This window comes from Perna viridis, chromosome 11, assembly GCF_037379345.1.
Source record: "Perna viridis isolate PV_CMFRI_1.1 ecotype Kerala chromosome 11, ASM3737934v1, whole genome shotgun sequence".
Lineage (NCBI taxonomy): Eukaryota > Metazoa > Mollusca > Bivalvia > Mytilida > Mytilidae > Perna > Perna viridis.
This window is the reverse complement of record NC_142455.1, coordinates 2,598,585-2,619,202: the sequence shown is the minus strand read 5'-3', so window position 1 is coordinate 2,619,202 and position 20,618 is coordinate 2,598,585. Positions and strand designations below refer to the sequence as shown.

Genomic DNA, 20,618 nt, shown 5'->3' with positions numbered 1-20,618 from the left:
GGAAGATCATAATCAAAATTGTAGTTGAATACAAGAAGTACTCAGAACCAAAAGTATCGAAAAAGGAAGCCAAATCAATCACCAAGAGGTTCTATCATATGCAATGCAAGGACTGCAGTCTCAGTGTTTTACGTATTTTTAAATTTGGAAAACTGGAAGATTTCATAAATAGGGTAGATAAAATATGATCTAAATTAATACTGAAAGTACAGATACAATTGATGATACAAAAAAAGAAAATTTTGTATACTGTAGCACAGAAAACAAATGATTCGGTGGTAAGACTATTTGAACTCTTTCTTCATATATGTCTGTTGATTAGTGATTAACCAACACGCAATTACAATTTTCGTTTTAAAATTGATTTTTGTAAATTATCTTAAAATGATCTTGGACTATTTGTCAGGGTAAAAGACAAACAAAAACTGATATTTTTCAATAGAATGTATTTGAACTTGAAATTCAGGGTACATTAAGCGATAATTTAGGAAAAAAACAAATTGATAATCAATAAATATCGATAATCTTAATGGACTTAGAAATGGTCAGGTCAAACATTTTAAAGGAATCCCATTGCATTTAGAGTGCCACAAAACCATTTTGTTTCATGTACGTTTTTTATCCCAGAAAAGCTTTAGTTTTGTTTAAATACGTATTCAATATAGTAAAAGGTAATTTTTGAAGAACCACTATTTGTTGTTAGCATCTCTTAGATCAGCAATAACGCACTTTTAATCGTTTTGATGTCATAACCTCTTTTTGGGTACCAATCGAAGCCGAGGAATATTATTAATTCTAAAATATAATGCGCTAAATGTTCAATTATAAAGAGAATTAATAATCTAATTGTTTTGTTGTGAGGATTAGTTTTCTGAGGTCGACCGACTATTTAGTACCTATAATGATGGAAAAAATGTGTGTATTATTTTTTACAATACTTTCTTTTTTAACAAACACCTTTGCCGGAACTTTCAATGACTCTGTTTCATTATTCAGTTACCTAACGACGAGTCGATACAAAAACATTCGACCCCACACAGAGACAAGCCAACCAACTGAAGTTTTCGTCGATTTTTATCTTTTGAATCTTCAAGAAATAAATGCCGTTGAAGGGACCGTTTCTCTTACAGGATTTTTTAAAGTTGACTGGAACGATCCACACATGGTTTGGAATGCAGTGGACTATAACAGTACACCATATATGCATGTACCTGCAGATTCGATTTGGACACCACCTTTAGCAAATGTAAATACAGTTAAACAAATGCAGTTACTTGGTGTTCATGGAATAAGTGCTCGTGTATTACACACAGGGAACATCAGTTATTATCTAGGTCAACACGTTCTGTTTTCTTGCAGTATTGATACCACATACTTCCCATTTGACAAACAAAAATGTGATATGAACATAGTTTTATGGGGTTTCGGTAGTATGGATGTTAAATTGAATTCGTTTTACTCCACTGTACAAACCCTTGAGTATATAGAAAATAGCGAGTGGGACCTTGAAGCAACTAGCGTTAAGATTATCAATAGTGTAACAAGTCTGAACACTGTTTCATATGCATTATTATTCAGACGTCAACCGATCTTTCTATTAGTCACTATACTAATTCCAGCAATTTTTTTATTGTTTGTAAATATTGCAGTTTTCTTTTTGCCTCAAGAATCCGGTGAACGAATAGGATTTTCAATCACACTTTTGCTTGCAGTTGTTGTGTATCTTACCATTGCACAGGAACTACTTCCGGCAACCGCAAAACCGAGGCTTTCATCAATCTGCATCTTATTAATGTTCAATTTAATAATGAGTGGAATGATACTATTATCAGTTATAGTAAGTAGTAGACTGTACTATAAATCAAACATTGGTATTCCAAATTGGGTTAAGACTCTTATGAGATTTGAACCGAAGTACGTCGGTCGACCAATCAAAGTCAATGTTACAAACCAGGAATTAATTGACATCAAAAATTCAAAACTGCATACAGAGGACCATTATACTGAGAATATTCCGACAGAGGACAAAATTTCTGGTCAAGACATTGCTAGATTTTGGGACACAGTTAATATGATTATATATATCGCTATTTTCATTGCTAGTAATTTGGCTTATTTTCTAGATGTTTATATTGGAACCGAGTAAAACCTTAAGTCAGAACTATTTTTAGAAACTTTGATTCCATATAGAACATTTTTTCAACGAGAAGCCGAGAAGCTCTAAACACATGTACCTTTTAAATACGTAGATTTCTGACATCAGTGTTAAGAAATTCTGACATTTGCAGGGATTAAGTGTGGTATGTTTTTTTTTTATTTTATTTTATTATTGTTTAATTTTGTTTGTTTGTTTATTTGTTTTTTGTTTTGTTTTGTTTTGTTTTTTTTTTTTGTTTTTTGTTTTTTGTTTTGTTTTGTTTTTGTTTGTTTTTTTTGTTTGTTTTTTTGTTTGTTTTTTTTTTTTGTTGTTCTTCTCCAAACAAAACTATTGTTTTCTCATATATGTCACATATACACGTACCTTAACATAAAGGGCAGCAACGGTTATTGTTTGAATTAATTAATTAAAGTCAAGGACACATTGATGCTTGTTTATTATAACATTTATTATTTTTATCATACAACCTGCCAAATCCAATCCAAGATTTCGGATATCTGTGGAACCTGCGTGTTACAAATAGTTGATGCTTCTTCATGGCTTGAAATTTGACGCTGTAAGCATGTGTTACATGTAAATGTATGATAAATAAGAAATTCCTATGTGAAAATATCGCGAGATGGTAGCAACGAACAATGGAGATTAACTGTTACTTTAACAAGAGACTCAATACTCTATAAATTATGCAACCATTTTTGCTCATGCCTCGTATACATAAACGAACACAGACAAATTTTCATATTATACAAGATTCGTAAAGCTAATTCTTGCATATAAGACTGTAAAACGTGATTATAGGTGTTTTTAAATTTATTGCTCACGAGTATGAACGACCACCTTTTTTACTTTTTGAATGATTTACTTAGAATGCACATTTACGACAGCAGATTTGTTACAGATATATTACAATTTCGTACGAAATTGTGTTGTATGTGAAGGGATTATTATATATCATGATATCATGTTTAGTTTTATTGCATCTATTTGCGGAATTTGTTTTATGCACATGTGTTAATGCAGAACAATGACGATGATGCCCTTCTTATCAAAACAACATAGTTGGTTCAGTCTATCCCTGTTTAAAATATATGTAAACTTGGTCTCCATAAGATAGGTCTTTTGTACAATGTATTTGTGTTTTTGCACATTCCGTGTAAAGTTTTTTGTTATACATTTGACTAATATATTTGTAAAAGCGATTCGATAACATTTGAAAACGATAAAAACACAAATATATAACCAAATGAAAGATGACTCTAGGTAAGACGGAATTATCCATCGTTTACAGTTATTTCGTATGAAATTGGCTCGTAAATCTCGTTCTTGATTTATTGTTTATTCGTAATCGGCTTTATACGATTTGAAAATTAAGAGGCGATGTTAACTCGACATGTCGTTGGACTTGGTCCATCGATCTTGTTTATATCTTTCATGCTGTGATATAAAAAGAAATCCATCACTGAAGTGTATAAAAGTACAAATTAGTAAAACTTTCAGACACTCTCAATTGCAAAGGAAATTGATGATAAAGAAAAAAAAATGGTGGGTTAAATCTAGGTTTTACAGAGCGCTAAACCTCTCTCTTCCATTCCATTTTCACGTAACTATAGTATGTTTAGTATGTAGATCTTTTTTTTTGGAGGAAACCATTCATTTACCACAAACCCGACATTTTGAGCATTCAGTATCAATATTGGCAGGTCATATATTAAAATTTGAGTTTAAGACATTGCTTCAGGAACATAATAATTGTTGAACAATGTTCTAAGATTGATACTGCTTCTATGGTTACCTTAAACTTAAAAAAGGTTTTCAAAATGGAAAAAAAAAATCAGTATTGCACTTGCATAATGTGTTTATTTTTTTGTGTATTTGTGGGGGGAAGGGATGTATTTCGTTCTATATGCTCCTTTTTCATCTTCTTTTTGTTTCTTTTGAATTGTTGTACGTTGAACATAAATCCAACTTAAAGTAGAAGTAAAATTTGGAGTGAATGACTGAGAATTTGTTGGCTCTCAGAAGTCAACATACCGGAAAAAGCCAAATCCACAATATATCAAATTGAGAAGTTAACATTAATGTTGACACTAAAAAAAGAACAAATGACACATTGAATCATGTTTTACGTATACAAAGTAACAGTCGAAAGGACAAATCGAAAAGGTTAGACCGTTTAACCATAAAATATCACAAAAAAGGTTAGACCGTTTAACCATAAAATATCACAAAAAAAGTCAATGGGTTTTTAGAGAGTTATCTAATTCCACGAAAGAGCAAACTGAAGGAGAGCTAAGTTGATTAAGATAGCGAGCTAAACATGAAAGACAGTGAGCTTATCCATCGACCAGTAAACCTAGTATAAAAGTCGTATGCATACAGCAAGGTAGAGTTATTCGAATACTATGATATCGATTAAAATAAACAGTTTTCAATTACTTTCTTAAGCAACTTTTTTTTTCATTTTTTTAAAACACTAATAAAAGTTAAAAAAAACAAATTCAACAATAATTCAATAGTAAACACTATTTTATTAGAATTTAAAACTCATGGTCAAAGCTAAAATCAAAGCTTTTCTGTTAGTTCTCAATATATTGTCAATTACAATAATAAATTACAAAAATGGCAATGTTATAATTTACACTTTTTTGTTTAAACAAAAGATCCATGATCATAGAATTGATTATTTTTTTCTTTTCAGTACGCTTTTGAACTTAATTTAAAAAAAAAACACTTAAAAACAATGATTCAATGTTAAATATAAGAATAAGAATGTTCATGATCAAAGCTTAAATCAAAGCGTTTTGTCAGTCCTCTATATAACATTAAAGTAAAACAAGCAATGGAAATGCAATAGTTAAAACTGTTTTGTTAGAATACAATATACTTGGTTAAATAATTGGTCATTTTTTTCAAATATAAATGAAATATAAAAAACAATAACATAAACAGTGATTCAATAGAAAACACCATTCTGTTTTCAGAATCAAAAAGCCCATGGTCAAAGCTTAAATCGAAGCTTTTTGTCAGTTCACAATATAACATTAATTAATGTTATAAATAACAAAAAAAAAGTAATGCAATAGTTAACACTATATTGTTTCAATGAAAATTAATTAATTGCTTACAGTGTTTTATATATAAAATAAATAAAAGTTCAAAAACCAACAACGTCAACAGTAATTCAAAAATAAACACCATTTCTTTTTTTTCAGAATGATAAAGCTCATAGTCAAATTGCAAAGCTAAAGTCAAAACTTTTTGTCAGACCACAATATAACATCGATTAAAGTAAAAAATAACAAAAATAGTAATTCAATAGTTTACACTATTTTGTTTCAATAAATAGAATATGGTAAAAAAAACATCAAGAGTTACTCAATATAAAACAACATTTTCATTTTAGAATGAAACAAGTTGATGTTCAAAGCTAAAATCAAAGCTTTTAGTCAAGCAACATAACATAAAGTAAAGTAATAAATAACAAAAAAGTGATGCAATAGTTAACACTATTTTGTTAATGCAATAGCATTTTGTTTCAATAAAAAAAGATACATGGTCAACTGACTGGTTCATTTTTTTTCAAAAAAAGTTTTTAAAAACAACATCAACAGTAATTTAAAAGTAAAACACCATTTTTATTTTTCAGAATGAAAAAAAAAACTCATGGTAAAAGCTGAAATGAAAGCTTTTTGTCAGTTCACAGGTATAACACTAAGAAATGTAATGATTAAATAAAGTGTATACAGTATTGTTGAAATGCTTAAAGAATTGGTTTCTGTCAATCCCCATTGTATGATTAATGTAATACAAAAATTGATACAGTTTGGTCAGAATGAAACGTTCATGGTCAGAGAATTGATAACATCCTTTGTCAGTCCATATTATCGAAAAATAAAGTCATAGAAAATTATAAATGACAATGCAATGTAAGACATTCTCTTTGCAGGTTTATAACACATTGCCAAATCTTTATTCATAACCTTTTATCAGTCTTCCTAATAAGATAAAGTATTAAATTAGCAGTGTTTGTAAGAATCATGCAAGTTCTGTAAAATATGATACACCCAAAAAAAGCTATTCATTTGTTAATATTGTTGTTATTAAATTGCGTAATAGGTCTTTATAATGAAAAGTACAATCATTCATTTCAATCTGTCTTCTCTAAAGAGTTTATTCACATTAACATTCAATAGCTGTCTCCATTCATTTTAAAATCAACAGAGGATTCTATATAGTTGTTATCTCGTATGAAGAATGGTTCTACGAATAGTCACATGTAATTTCCTGTTTACTGAAGCATTTCAAACATATCAAAAATAAGATATGTGTAGACTTTCCAACCACCAATCGTATTTTTTGCATGATTCTTAACTAGAGTGCTACTTAAAAACATACCTGAGTAATGATAAAGTAAAGATTAGGCAACAGTTAACGCAATTGACCGGAGAGAGTGGATCTTAAACATGTTAATATTAAAACAATTAAAAAGAAAATGATAGAAAAGTTAACAGATTTTGTCAGGACAGATAATCTATAATAAGCGTAAAGGTTCCATAATGAGTGAAACTTGAACATCGCAAAATTCAAGTTTAGTTATATTATTTCAACACCATAACAAACGAACCTAAAACTTAAATAAAAATGATAATCTGATAGTTTGCAATATTCAACCTTTCCTCTTTTGTCTACCCCGAACTTAACTTTTTATGAGCAACTCGGTGGATGTTTCTAGATTAGAAGGGTGGTTCCCTTGCTTTCTCCTGCTCTATGAGATTCCATTTGAAAGTCTGACCGCCTGACATTCGTCAACTGCCTAGCGGTCATCCGTCTAGGACGTTACCAAATGACAATATTCAAACACTGTCATATTTGTACAATAATTAAAAACGTTTGCAAATCTATTTAAACCCATGGATTTTCTTATTTTATTGATTTAAATATACTTAAAGGGTAATCAAGGGAACCAAGGTTTACAGAGGTAATCAAAAGAATGTAATTCATGGACTAAGACCAGACATTGGAAACAGACATATACAAAAGAGAACATTAAGTAACTAAAACCATACATGCAAAGTAACAAAAGCAAATGAGCAACTTGGACTCCAGTAAAACTGGGAGCATGGACAAGTGTAACGGTAAGGTAAGCGTCCTCTGCTTTTTTTTAGAAACACCCGCCGAGTTGCTAATGTTCATGTTACTGACAGCTTCAATATTGCACTTTAATCTCATGTAAGTGTTTTTTATTGCATCGTATCATTTATTGATAATTTGTTGAATTAACTAGAGTTATATTTCGTAGGTAACATTACTTCCCACTTTTTCACTGATATGACCACCTGAAAATTTTCTTCAGACTTGGTGCAAACTTTCATGAAGAAAAGAAATATATTTTATAAGTATTTAAATTACTTTGCAATTTTACTGTTTTGAAATTGTTGAACATAATCTTTGAATAAAGCAAAACCCCTCAAGGAATATATCGAATTTTAAAAAAAATGCTTAACGAAATAACCTTTTTTGGGACAATTTACCAAAAGTGTACAGTGACCCGAGCAACTTTAAAACCTGTTGAATGATTTGAAACATTCCTTATAAACTTATTTCTAATGTGTGACAGACAAAATATTAAGAATTTGTTCAAAATAAAGACGTTATTTCGTTTGGACGTATTTGAATCACAGAGACGAGACCAATCGAACGTAATGGTGTCATGGTACCAAGCCAGGTTGTACAAAATAACCTTTTTTGCTAAAGAGGACTTACCAGTCAACACTATTGTCAATCTTAATTCACTTTATGCGCATTCTTGTTATGTCTGTTTTGTTTCATTTACATTCAGAGAGTTGATGTTGTTTGGAGGAACTTTGTTATTGTTCAATAATGGTTTTCCATAATTTTGGACGGATAACTTTTGCTCAGAGTAAAGATGACTATGTTTCCTCTTTGTACAATTCCAAAGTGAATGTAGACTGTACGACAGAAGGCACACAAATAATAGGACTGTTGCTATGCCAGCGATTACCTTACAGTTGTCCGTTTCTGTAAATAATGATAAGAAAAGATCTATCAACAGTGAGAAAAGAACGAATAATGCTGGTTTCGGAAAGGGAAGATAAGAATTGAAAGCATTCCTTTTTTACTGATACAAGTTCTGCTCTTGAATGGTATAAAGTTCAATTTACACCATATACCACCTCCAATTCCCCATTCCTTATTGTTCCCACACATCATTCCCTACATAAATCCACACTGGATTTTTTATAACAAATATTTATATCATCTAATTGAATTTATTGGTCATCTCTTATGAAATATAATTCATGTTTCATATAAAATAATACTTGAAAAATTTATTTCCCCATCCTCCCCATTCAAAATCTCCATTCCAATACATTATTTCATATCTCCATTGCCCATTTCCCTTTCCTTACCTTACCCCCCCTCCCCCCATATACTATGATAAAGGAAGTTGTCCCCATATGGCAGGAAATCATGGTATTTCAGCTCTTCAATTGTGAGGTAATAGGGAACATCTCAAAATATCCATAGAAACAAGATGGCGGATAAACAATACGTTCAGTGCAAAATTCTCGTAGGAAAAATAAATTTTGATTTTTTTTCAATCTCGGAGGTAAGAACGAGAAGTAATTGTATGGCAAGTTTTTTTAAAGGAACTTATGAGTAATAAAAAAATTAATCTAAAATAAACTGAAACAGGCTGAGGTGAATTCGAGTATAGACTTTTTGTATCGCGCTAGAACTCTAACAAATAGGCTTCTGGAACAGGGTTATATTGCTACAAGATTTGTCATCATTACAGAAGTTTCATGGTCGTTATCATGAATTCGTGGATAGTTATGGTGTATCCATCTGCACCATGAAAACTGATTTATTCAACGGGTCATAGTTTTCCTTTTCTCGTTTGTCTACCCCGGACTTGACTTTTTATGGGCAACTCGGCGAGTGTTTCTAGAAAAGCAGAAGACGCTTACCCTACAGGTGCACCTGGTCCATGCTCCCAGTTTTTAGTGGAGTCCGAGTTGCTCATTTGCTTTTGTTACTTTGTATGTGTGATTTTGGTTGTTTTGTGTTCTTTGTTGTGTGTGTCTGTTTTCCATGTCTGGTCTTTGTCCCTGGATAACATTCTTTGATTACCGCTATAACCTTGGTCCCCTTGATTACTCTTTCAATTTCACGAATGTCATCGATATCAAATTAACAGTTTACTTTTTTCTAAAGTGAAAAAAGGATAATTTATTAATATTGGGTATGCATTATTGTAAATTTACTAGCAAGGTCGCGCAATAGGAAATAATTATTGATTGAAATTCTGAAATATTCGTCAAAATGAATGTTTGTTCTTTTGTTTTTGTTTTTGTTTTTTGTTTTTGTTTTTTGTTTTTTATTTCATTTTACATTTTGTTGAAAAGTTACAGAAAAACATTTATTAGTGACCTTTTTACCATGTATTGTAAGTATATACCTTTTGACAGGACATCAACACGGGATCCATTTGATATTTGTTGTGTAAAAATCATATATCTGAAAATCTCAGTGTTTTTCACACGGCAATTTATGATAAAAAGTCCTTTTGATTCTGGAATTCGGACTTTTATGTTTGATGAAAACAACATCCCTATCATCTTTGTGTATTTTGCAACATGGACGGATGTATTCTGAAATTCAAAGTTAGTTGTCCAAGTTATCCCATTTTCACTTATTATGTACATGTGTCGTCCATAAGATAATTTTCCCTAAGCTGTTGTCAGTTTTTCTTGTAAAATAAACGGATTTATTCATGTACAAATGTACAATGAATACCTCAATACTTTGTATTCAATATTTGAATTTATAATGTACTCATGGTCATTTGTTTGAAGTAAAGATTATTTCATTGTTGTTTGTCTTACTAATGTAACTTTATTTGTTTTATTTATGGGTATATAAAGTTTCAATAGTTCAATAAGCTTAATCTTTTAAAACATAGTTAGCATACGGCATCCCCTGCATTTTAAATTTCTAAGGAGATAAATTAAACTTACATTATTGTGAGCAAAACATTTGACAGCTGGATATGTATTTCTCAATCTGATGTTAAAGGTTTGTTGTTCTGCATCTAAACTGGTTATTATATCTTTTCGAGATGGTAATTCTGTGAGAGAAAAAAAATACGTATGTCATGTTATTGTTTCAGAAATCTTATTAAAAAATGTTTACTCTATTATAAATTACGCAGGTCGATTACGGGTATTTTTCAAATAGCACTTGTTCTAACATATGTCATCTTGTGTCTAATTCCGTCAAATAAGAAATATATCTTTTTCTTCTGAATTAAATTCTGAACTGGAAGTGTGAGTTAAATTATCAATGGCTTCATTCCCATCAGTAAATAAATGTAAGTTCTTTCGACACGGTAATGGACCACAAAAGGAATCTACAATAAATGCATGCAATTTAAATGTTAGTAAGTGAACTCAAATTGTAACAGGCTGTCTCTTTGAGCAAACCAGGTTATTTTGTATAATCTGATCGGAGCTGTCCCATCTGTTCCAGGCACCTGTTTAAATAATTCCGCCAAAATTAGAAAAAAAATCCTATCTTTGTCGACACATGATAAAGTTTATGTATTGCTTCCGGAAACTCCAAAAAATCAATCAGATGGAAAACGAAATAGGTGCACAATGATACCATGTTAAAAAGAATATGTGACAGTTTCATCAAATGCCATGCAGAGGAGTTCCGAATAAGAAGGACACCCCCAATCCCACCACCATGCCCGGTTATTAAATGACAAAGTCAATGTTTTGTATTAAATGAAATAAATTTTCTTTATAAATACAGTTCCTGATGTGTGGCTCTAGATCTTGACCTAATTGATATCCGAAGTGAACAGAAAAAAAAATAGTTCTTATATAATTTTGAACATATCAAATATAAAAAGATAGGTTACTCTATTGTTACCTTCTTTGAATCCATAAAAAAATAAAAGAGGAAATAAGATATAGTACAATTCAAAAATGATAAACACACAGAAAATTAACTCCTAAATTAGATTATAAGAAAACTTGCTTGACACAAAAACTTAATATAAATACTATAAAACAATTCAACCATGAGGCGAACTGAACATCTAAAAAGGGAAGGATAAGACCTACACGTATCCATTTTAACAAATATTACTCGATAAAAAAGGCATTGGTATTGAGTTTTGATAGGATAAGTATATGGACAGGTTTATTCTAACAAAGTAGATGGTACACAACAATCGCATCATGTAAAAAAGAATTTGTGAAAGTTTTATCAAATTCGAAGCAGAGGATACAGAAGATTTGTGGACAAGAATGAACTCCTCCCCGGTTGGCAAATGATAAGGCCATGTTTTGTATCAGGGAAGTTTCAGAGAATATGCAGATAAAAAAAGCCCCCATACACCGGTCGACATCTGAGAAAGTACATCATTGCTTTAGAACCCCTAAAAAGCATTCCGGTGATTTAAAACAGTCTGTGAACATTTAATCAAACTCAATATTGCACTTTTAGAGGAGTTGGGAGTATAAAGGTTGTATTTTATATCATTTTCACGCCTATTTAATATTACTTAATTATTGATATGAAGTGGTGCCAATTGAGGTTGAAGCTTGAAACCTCGCCATTTTCCAATTTATTGAAATCATCAGAAATATGAAATAGGCAAATTTACTAAAAGTTTTTATTTCATTACGATGATAATGTATTTTATCAGTTTTCTCTTCTAATCCAATGTTTCACATTAGGTTTTTAATAACGTGTTTCATTTATTGAATATCTTAATCACGTTGACGTTTTGACATGGACATTACTTATGAGGTTGTAGTATAATATGACTAAGGTTTTTTATGTAATCAAAGTACCTTAACTATCCTGCCGAATACAAGGTTTTTTATACGACCTGTACAAAAATCATGAACATAACCTAAGTAATATATCCTAATGAGCTAACAATTACTGTCATCTTTAGACCGGGCCAAACATCACTATCTTAAATTAAAAACTAAAGTCTTTCGGATTGAACGTAATGTCAAAAACTAGTATAAATGATATTACTAAGTGTATGAAACATATAAATGACTAGATAAATGACTGTAACTGCCTGAGACATCAACAGTATAGTGAACAGTCCTTATATTACATTTGTTGCTAATTTATATATCAACAACATGTAAAATCAAAGAGATTTCTTTAAAAATTCTATTACCTTGTACATTTAGTTGTTTATGAATATTTGTAAACGCATCGTTAATCTCATAAAGCATTGTTAAATAGCATTTCGATATTAATTTCATTTCTGTGTGTGACAGCAAAAACTTTGTCATTTTAAATTTAGCAAAAGACATGCCTTTTAACTTAAACATTTTGTGTAAATCTTGTACGTTGTGTACATTCAGATATCAAATTGGAAGGAAAATTCCTTTTTGGAAATGTTGTACAATGATGAAACTATTCAAGAGTCCCTAGACCGATTAATTAATAATATAATTTTCATAACAAAAACAAAGAGCTCTATCTGATATTTCCGTTAATCCTTAAGTAATTCCCCAATAAACTAAGTTGATGTTCCAGTTTGCAGAGTTTCAAGAAATTATTTAACAAATATTATCATGTTTGTAATTGGGCCCTGAATAATACAAACGCTTAACATATATGAAATGTCATTGATTTGAGGAAATGGTATGACCTCGATGTCATGTGCATTATCAAAGCGTATAATGTTGCTATGATCGTTTGTATTTGGTTTTCTTATTTCGTATATGGGACCACAATTAGGGTATTATAAGGATGTTCGCTATTCGAGTTCAGTCATTTTTGTCAGACTTTCGGGCCCCTCTGGCGTTATCCATTTCGTAGCACCAATATTATTTCCTAGTGACCCCAATTTTCTTTTCATGATATCATTAAACACATCTGTTATTTGAATTTTTTTCTATGAAATTCTTATGTTTTCTTCCGGGTTTTTAATAGCTAGAACCTACTAAGTCAAACCCTATCGAAAACACAGCGAATCATTTTCCCGCCAAATTTCTAAATGATGATATAACAAAAACGAGCAAACTGACCAATCGTTTCTTCATTTTGTTCTAGCATGAAAGACCTTGAATGATTTTACCTTTTAATATCAATATTATTCTTAAACAAAGCAGCGATCATCCTTAATGCAAAAATAAATCATCTAATCGTAAGGTTCGTTACAGGTTTATGATAGATTTGCTAAGATATACATACGAATAAAGTTATCCACCCCTAGCTTTAGGTTTCTGCTGAAACTCTTGAAAGTATGAAAACACGTGTAGTTTATGTTTGCATCTTCCACGATGAAATTGTGTATTTCTAGTCGACAACTTCTTGTACTAGACCAAATTGTATATTTGAACGGATACTGAGTCGCAAGAGTTGAACTTCCATTTTCAATTTTCCAGTATGTTGAGGAATTCCGACTACAACATTCGTGATTACATTCTAAAATGACAGCTGAGTGTAGTTGTATTTTCGGTGTCACCAATTTCCAGTAAACTGAAATGTCAAAAATAGATTTTTTTTAATTTGGCATAGATCAAAGAAGTAATTTCGACATATATTTGCTATTTATGGATTACCGATAGATATAGACGATACAGTTACATAATACAATCACCCAATATTATGTGCTGTTTTAAATACTGATTTTGCCTGGTTGTAGTTGTGTTCTGACTGTTTGTATTGTAATACACCGGAAACAATAATCCGTAATAGAAGCGGAATTTTTAACTGTTCTAACCCACTTGCGGTTGTTTCAACTTTCTTTTTAACTATTGTAAATGCCAAGTCTAATTGGTTTTAACAAACTTACGTTCCGTAGAGGTCAGGAAGATTGAAAAATATTGTATGCATCACGCATTTCGATCTAATTTGGATCATACTATACTATATCCAATAATATCATACTTTTAAAAGTTGTATTTGTTTACTTACTATATGCTAGTCCATACAACGTTTATGTCCTGGCCCATGCTCCAAGATTTAGTGACGTCCGACTTTAAAAAATAACATTATGTCCACAATTGCCCAAATTGAAAAGAGTTTAAAATATTGTGGTTGTATTATGCTCTGTCCTGCAAATTTCTTTATTTAACTAGAATTTAGTGGGTAAAATCATTAGGTTTGGACCTCCACACACAAGTTTACATGAACATGTGGTTGCTCCCAACAAAACTTTAATTTGCCCATACTGTTTAAGGTTTGACCTGTACGAGCATGTCTACAAGGCACATAGTATGTTATGGTTTGCTTAATGAGTAGCAGATCAAGGAATTTGACTCTTAACAAAATTTTCCTTAAGAAAAATGAGGATAAAAATAACCAGTTCATGTATATTTTCACTGCAATGCTAGATGATAGATTTCCTTGATTATTCTTTGATTTTTTCTGATATTTTTAGTTTTTAATTTAACAAAAAAACAACATTTTTTTTAAGTAGGAATTCATAAGAAAGATTGGCCACTGAGGTCTACATTAATCAACCTATGTCAATAAATTATGATAAAAGGATCATGTCTCTATAGTGTTAATTGAAAACACCAATCGATTTTACACAAGTTAACAGGACACATAACAATGATACACACATAGACATGTTTTGACGATATTTTAATCATTGTCTAAAACTGTTTCCGACGGAATAAAAAACTTCATTTTAATCATGATCTATTGATCTAATAAATTCTTTCTTTCATATTTGCTTACCAGGTTCTTGCTGAAGTCACTTTATATATTTTTGACATGAATTTATATCTAGTGTTTGTAAACCCATTCAAACTGTCTCTTTATCAAATAAATAAAAAAAATACCAGTTTTATATATTGTAAAGTTCGAAATGCTGTACATGTATTTCAAGGAGTAACCTCTCATTAGCAGGGGGGTATAAAAAGAAATTGTCTTGACTTCGCATCCGTACTCTAAATATGACAATGACAACATTATTTTACGACCGAAACATTTTCTATGTACTTGTAAATACCCTAAGAGTCCTTGTGATGAAATGTGGTAGTGAGTACACTGAGTGGTTTCAAAAGAGAAGATTTAAAGGAAAAGTTAACGATGAGAGACAACAAACGACGACATATAAATAGCGCAAAGTAATGGCAATAGCTCACATGACCTTTCACAATGTGATCTTATATACTGTAACAAAAATAATCAATTTAAGTAAAATAATTTGTGACTATAATAAAAATTATACCATGATATTATATATTTTACATCAGATTCATAGAGACTAACATACCATAAACTAATTAAAACATGAGGTAATGGCTCATTTCTTAAATAATGAATTAAATAATTACCTAATATAAAAGGTATATTGACCACATAACAAACCTAATCTGGAAACAATAATAATTTGAATAACAAAAGGAAAGGCTGACCAAATACATTAGAAAGATGAAAGAAGAAAATGTGCTTAGTCGTGAAGGTTTTAGATATTTATACGACATACAGACCAATTGCAAATTCATTATATAAGAAAAGCCATGAATTGAAATTGACATATCAAATGAAATATTTCTCCCACGTTCAATAACAAAATATGAAACCCCCTGTAATCTAGTCCAATGAACGATTTTTTTTATTTTAACTGTTAAATACACTAGATAATAGTAAGGAATTTTATCTTATAAGACTGTTTGACAGCCTTTTTCATGGTTTATGATTAAATGTAAAGGTCTTTATTATAACAACATGGCGCATTATGAGGAACAATTGTATTTTTTTATTGTAGACCTTAACAATTAATGGGTTTAATAAGCAATTAAAAGAGTTATCTTCATTAAAACGGCTCTTACGCTGTAATAAACTAGTCAACAAATTGAGAACAATTTGAGAGTCTATATACGTTATTGTTAGCTTAAAAACGCATTATTTTGTTCAACCTTCTGTTAGGATTCTTTGTATTGACAATTTTACTAATTGTTGTGCAATAAAAATATGTAATTAGTTCCGAAAAAGCAATTTCATGCAACCATCAGAAATAAATCATGCCACGTTTTCGTGGGGATTAAAATTAAATTGATCTCAAAAGAAACTTCTTAATATTATGGATTTCATGGAACTTGCTTAAAGCTGTAATAAGCATCATTTCTTGCCTTTCAATTTAAATAAACCTTTCAATGAGAACTCCTTGAAAGGTTTATTTTAGATTATGGCTAGAAATAGTAAACAAACGTCATTGTTTGCATTACAACAGTAATAACTTTAACAAGGAGTTATCCTAAAACTTTGTCCCAATTTCGGGAGCTATCCTCAGTACAGGAGATTTTTCTTTTGGTTATTTTTTTAGGTGGGGGATATACAAAGAAATTTGTGACTTGGCACCTGCACTCTAAATATGACAACGACGGCCACATTTTACGATCGAAACATTTTCTATGTACTTGTAAATACCCTACAAGTCCTTGTGATGAAATGTAGTAGTAGTACACTGAGTGGTTTCAAAAGAGAAGGTTTTAAAGGAAATGTTAATGATGATAGACAACACACGACGACATATGAAGAGCGCAAAGTAATGGCAATAGCCCACATGGCCTTTCACAAGGTGATCTTATATACTGTAACAAAAATAATCAATTTAAGTAAATAATTTGTGACTATAATAAAAATTATACCATATATATTTTATATTTTACACCATATTCATAGAGACTAACATACCATAAACTAATTAAAACATGAGGATATGGTTCATATCTACGATAAAAATGTATATTGACACATAACAAACCTAATCCTGTCTGGAAACAACAATAATTGGCATAACAAAAGGAAAAGCTGACCAAACACATTACAAAGATGAAAGAAAATGTTTTCGGTTTCGTGTAGATCAAAACGAAATTGTACTTAAAGGACACTACTTCGTATTTTCGATTTCAAGATATGTGTTTAAATGTCATAAACATAATTTTAGTATTTCAATACATGGCTATAAATATGTCAAAGAGTTGTCTTATAACTTCAACACAATTGTAGTTTCATCAAAAGAATCATTACATCAATTGATTATTTTTTATTCGATCTATTTTGTTTTTCAAGGTAAATGCTAAAAACTGAGAAAAAAACGTTTTTCGCCTTCGAAAGATAATACTACAACCCAAAGACGACTTTTGTTGGACCTTAATGTAAATATCAATTTAAGAATGGAAAATTAGTATGGTCTACCTTTCATTGTTTCCGAAATTCTGGCTAAAAACTTTTTTAACATTTTTTTTTAAATTGAGCAGTAATAACACTAACAAGGGGTCATTCTTAAATTTTGAGCCAACTGACATTTTCTTGGAGTTTTCCATGCTGAAGGCAAAAGAAGGAGTTAAATTTATTTTCCTTTATCTCGTTTAGTTTTTGTGATGTATGATGAAGTTCGTGACTTGGCCCCTGTATTCTGATAATTACAAAAACGGCCATGTCTTACTCTTGATTTATATAACCGCACAATTTCGAGAAAATACGCAAGTGACCTAATTTGGTAATTATTCATTAAGTGGTTCCTACGGAAAAGATTTGAAAAGAAACGTTAACGATGATACAAACATTCGACGACAGATGACGGACTCAAAGTGATGGCAATAGCTCATATGACCGTTTAAGTTTATAAATAGAAACGAAGAAAATCGTTTGACTTGCAACTAAAATATGAATTATACAATGATATTACATATATTACAGCATATGGGGATTAACAACCATTAACCTGGTAAAATTTGAGATCATTGTCGGTTCTACAGCAAAAAGCTATACTGACCATATAACAAGACTAATTCAGTCTGAAAACAATTATAGTTTGCATAACGGAAGGAAAAGGTTATTAAAACCCAGAACAAAGATAAACGTGAGTATGCTTTAACGTATAGTTAAAAGATACAGGCCGTAATTAAATTCGGAACTACTCAACAAATTGAATATTTTTACAGCTTTTTATAACAAAGATGCGTGTACATACCGCGCTGCAACTTAATCCAATTAACTTTCACATGTTCAATAGAATAGACATTAGTAAGGACTTCAATTTAATATCTGTTTATGACTTCTATTGTAAGATGATAATCAAGGGAACAAGATATAGCGGTAACAAAAGAATACAATCCAGGGACAAAGACTTGACATGAAAAACAGACATACACAACAAAGAACATAAAGTAACTAAAATAATACATACAAAGCAAAAAAAGCAAACTCGGACTCCACTGAAAACTGGGAGCATGGACCAAGCATGTAAACAACCAATCGATACACAATCCCATGCTTACAATGTAGATCATTAAACGTAAACACTTACCTGCCTCATTACCATACAATGACTTCACTACAACAAAAATCAGCAAAAGCTTAGGGAAGTATCTCATTTTTCAACATCTCTGGAAGAAAGAAACAAAAATGATCTGCACAGAATCTCGCATGAAGGCTTCCACCCATGCAATTCTATCGTTTAGTTCCAAATGTATTCTTTGTTTAGATGATTGTTTTTAGTTGTTATTTCGTCACTCATTCTTAGGTGGTGCCACAATTTAGTTTCTAATATATAGTTGTACAGATTAATTCGAGCTTTCCATTTTGAGTCTTTGGCAGTATGCGTATCAAGTATGTATATATTTATATATTTAACCAAATGCAATATCATTGCATCTATTTCAGTTGTACATGCATCCAGAACATTATTAAAATATTATACATGCAGTTTATGACTGAAGAGATAAGTTTAAACATGTAATATGATATTCATTTACTATCAATTTAGTTTACGTATATGTAAACAATTTTCTTACAAATCAAAAACCGATATTAAGAAAAGCGACTTGACATGTTTAATTTTTGAACAAGTACAAATGACATTTACCTTCTTATAACATCTGGATCGTATTTATCCTTACAAAACGAAGTTCCTTGAGTTTTGTCCGTTTTCGCAATACTATTTTCATTTTTGTTTTTTTGTTTTTTGTTTTTTGGTTTTCTTTTTGCTTTGGGGTTGTTCCTTGATATATCACAATAAACAGTGAATAGGGTCACTTGATCCCTATTTGCTTTTTAAACAACTTTGTCAAATTATATTGTGAATTGATAGGAAAATTTTACTACTTACCAAACGACTTGTACTTTGTATAAAGTCCAACTACAAAATGATTTATAGTTCCTGGTCGTTTAATATCGTAGTTATTTTTAGGTCCATTCTATTTCCTTGCTTTTATTTAACAAATTTAAGAATAGCATTTCAAAATTGCTAATAACTTTCGTTTACAAATATGCCTATTTTATGAAGAAAAAACATTGAAATTGCATATTACATAATGTACATGAAGCCATATTAGAGTTACCTTGGTTGACAGAAAATTTACAAAACTATACCGGACATGTATTTACCTGTTATATTTAAAGTCGATAAATTTTACAAATAAAATAAAATATTCAAAAACACTGTTCGAAATCGTTTTTGCTGTTAAAAAGAATTCTGGTTTTCGAATCTTCCACATTATAACATAAAAGTTGTCTCTACATTCAATACCGATGAACAAGTATGACAATCGGAATATTCACTTTAAATAATGTATAACTCCAATATATATATCAACCAATACATAACCTTATAAATGTGTTCAAAAAGAGGGGGATAAACGCATATACTAAGATAACGTGAAGTCGTGGAAATATAAATTCATACCTGTTTCATATTGCAATTTCTAAAAGGTATACACTTAAGATTATATGCAGTGAAAACTCTGTTGTTAGGTTTATATAGATTAAACAAGTATTGAAACGGAGATAAAGGGATCTAAAAAAATGTCTGGTTTACACAGATTGCCAGTTTTATCAGGGTTTTGTTCAGTAAAGTTACATGTGTATTGTAGATTTCGAAATATCATGCTTGTTTTAGATGGGAGTCAAAAATAATCTCACAGTACATACCGATAATTTATTATAATACAGCAGAAGCAGAAAAGTGATATAATGTGTATGGGTTGAAGGTAGTAAGCGTCCTTTGCTTTTCTAGAAACAACCGCCGAGTTGCTCATAAAAAGTCAAGTCCGGGGTAGACGAAAGAGGAAATGAAAACTATAGCACGTTGAACAAATCAGATCTCATGGCGCAGATGGATACAACGTAACGATCCACGAGTTCATGATGACGACCATATAACTTTTGTAGTGATGACTTCAATCTTCAATATAACCCTGTTCCAGAAGCCTATTTGTTAGAATTCTAGAGCGATACAAAAAGTCTGCGTAGTCTCGGCAACCTCCGGCATAACGTATGAGTTGTAATATGAACACTCCATACGCAGGTGTCGAAGGGATGTTGCCACAGATGAAAGGAATGTTGACAATTTTGAATGAAAAGTCATCACGTTTGTCGTAAACTTCGGTCAATAGTTTTCCTTTACCATCGATTTCTTAATGTAGGTCAA

General features: G+C 30.8%; 1 protein-coding gene across 3 annotated transcripts; it reads right to left on the bottom strand.

Annotated features, from left to right (window-relative positions):
* Window positions 1–4,264: 4,264 nt before the first annotated feature.
* Window positions 4,265–19,460, bottom strand: LOC148602317 (uncharacterized). 3 transcript variants are annotated; one of them, XM_088552115.1, is made up of 7 exons: window positions 19,299–19,443; window positions 18,498–18,576; window positions 13,418–13,705; window positions 10,201–10,310; window positions 9,642–9,834; window positions 7,922–8,197; window positions 4,265–6,153 (listed from the first exon to the last, which is right to left on the bottom strand). In XM_088552115.1, the coding sequence occupies exons 2-6, from the start codon at window positions 18,562–18,564 to the stop codon at window positions 7,968–7,970; spliced, it is 888 nt and encodes a 295-aa protein (XP_088408241.1). In that variant the 5' UTR covers window positions 18,565–18,576; window positions 19,299–19,443; the 3' UTR covers window positions 4,265–6,153; window positions 7,922–7,967. The 3 variants fall into 3 exon arrangements, with proteins under 3 accessions (XP_088408241.1, XP_088408240.1, XP_088408243.1); XM_088552114.1 differs by lacking the exon at window positions 4,265–6,153 and having other exon boundaries at window positions 7,392–8,197; XM_088552117.1 differs by lacking the exons at window positions 4,265–6,153; window positions 9,642–9,834 and having other exon boundaries at window positions 8,025–8,197; window positions 19,299–19,460.
* Window positions 19,461–20,618: the final 1,158 nt, after the last annotated feature.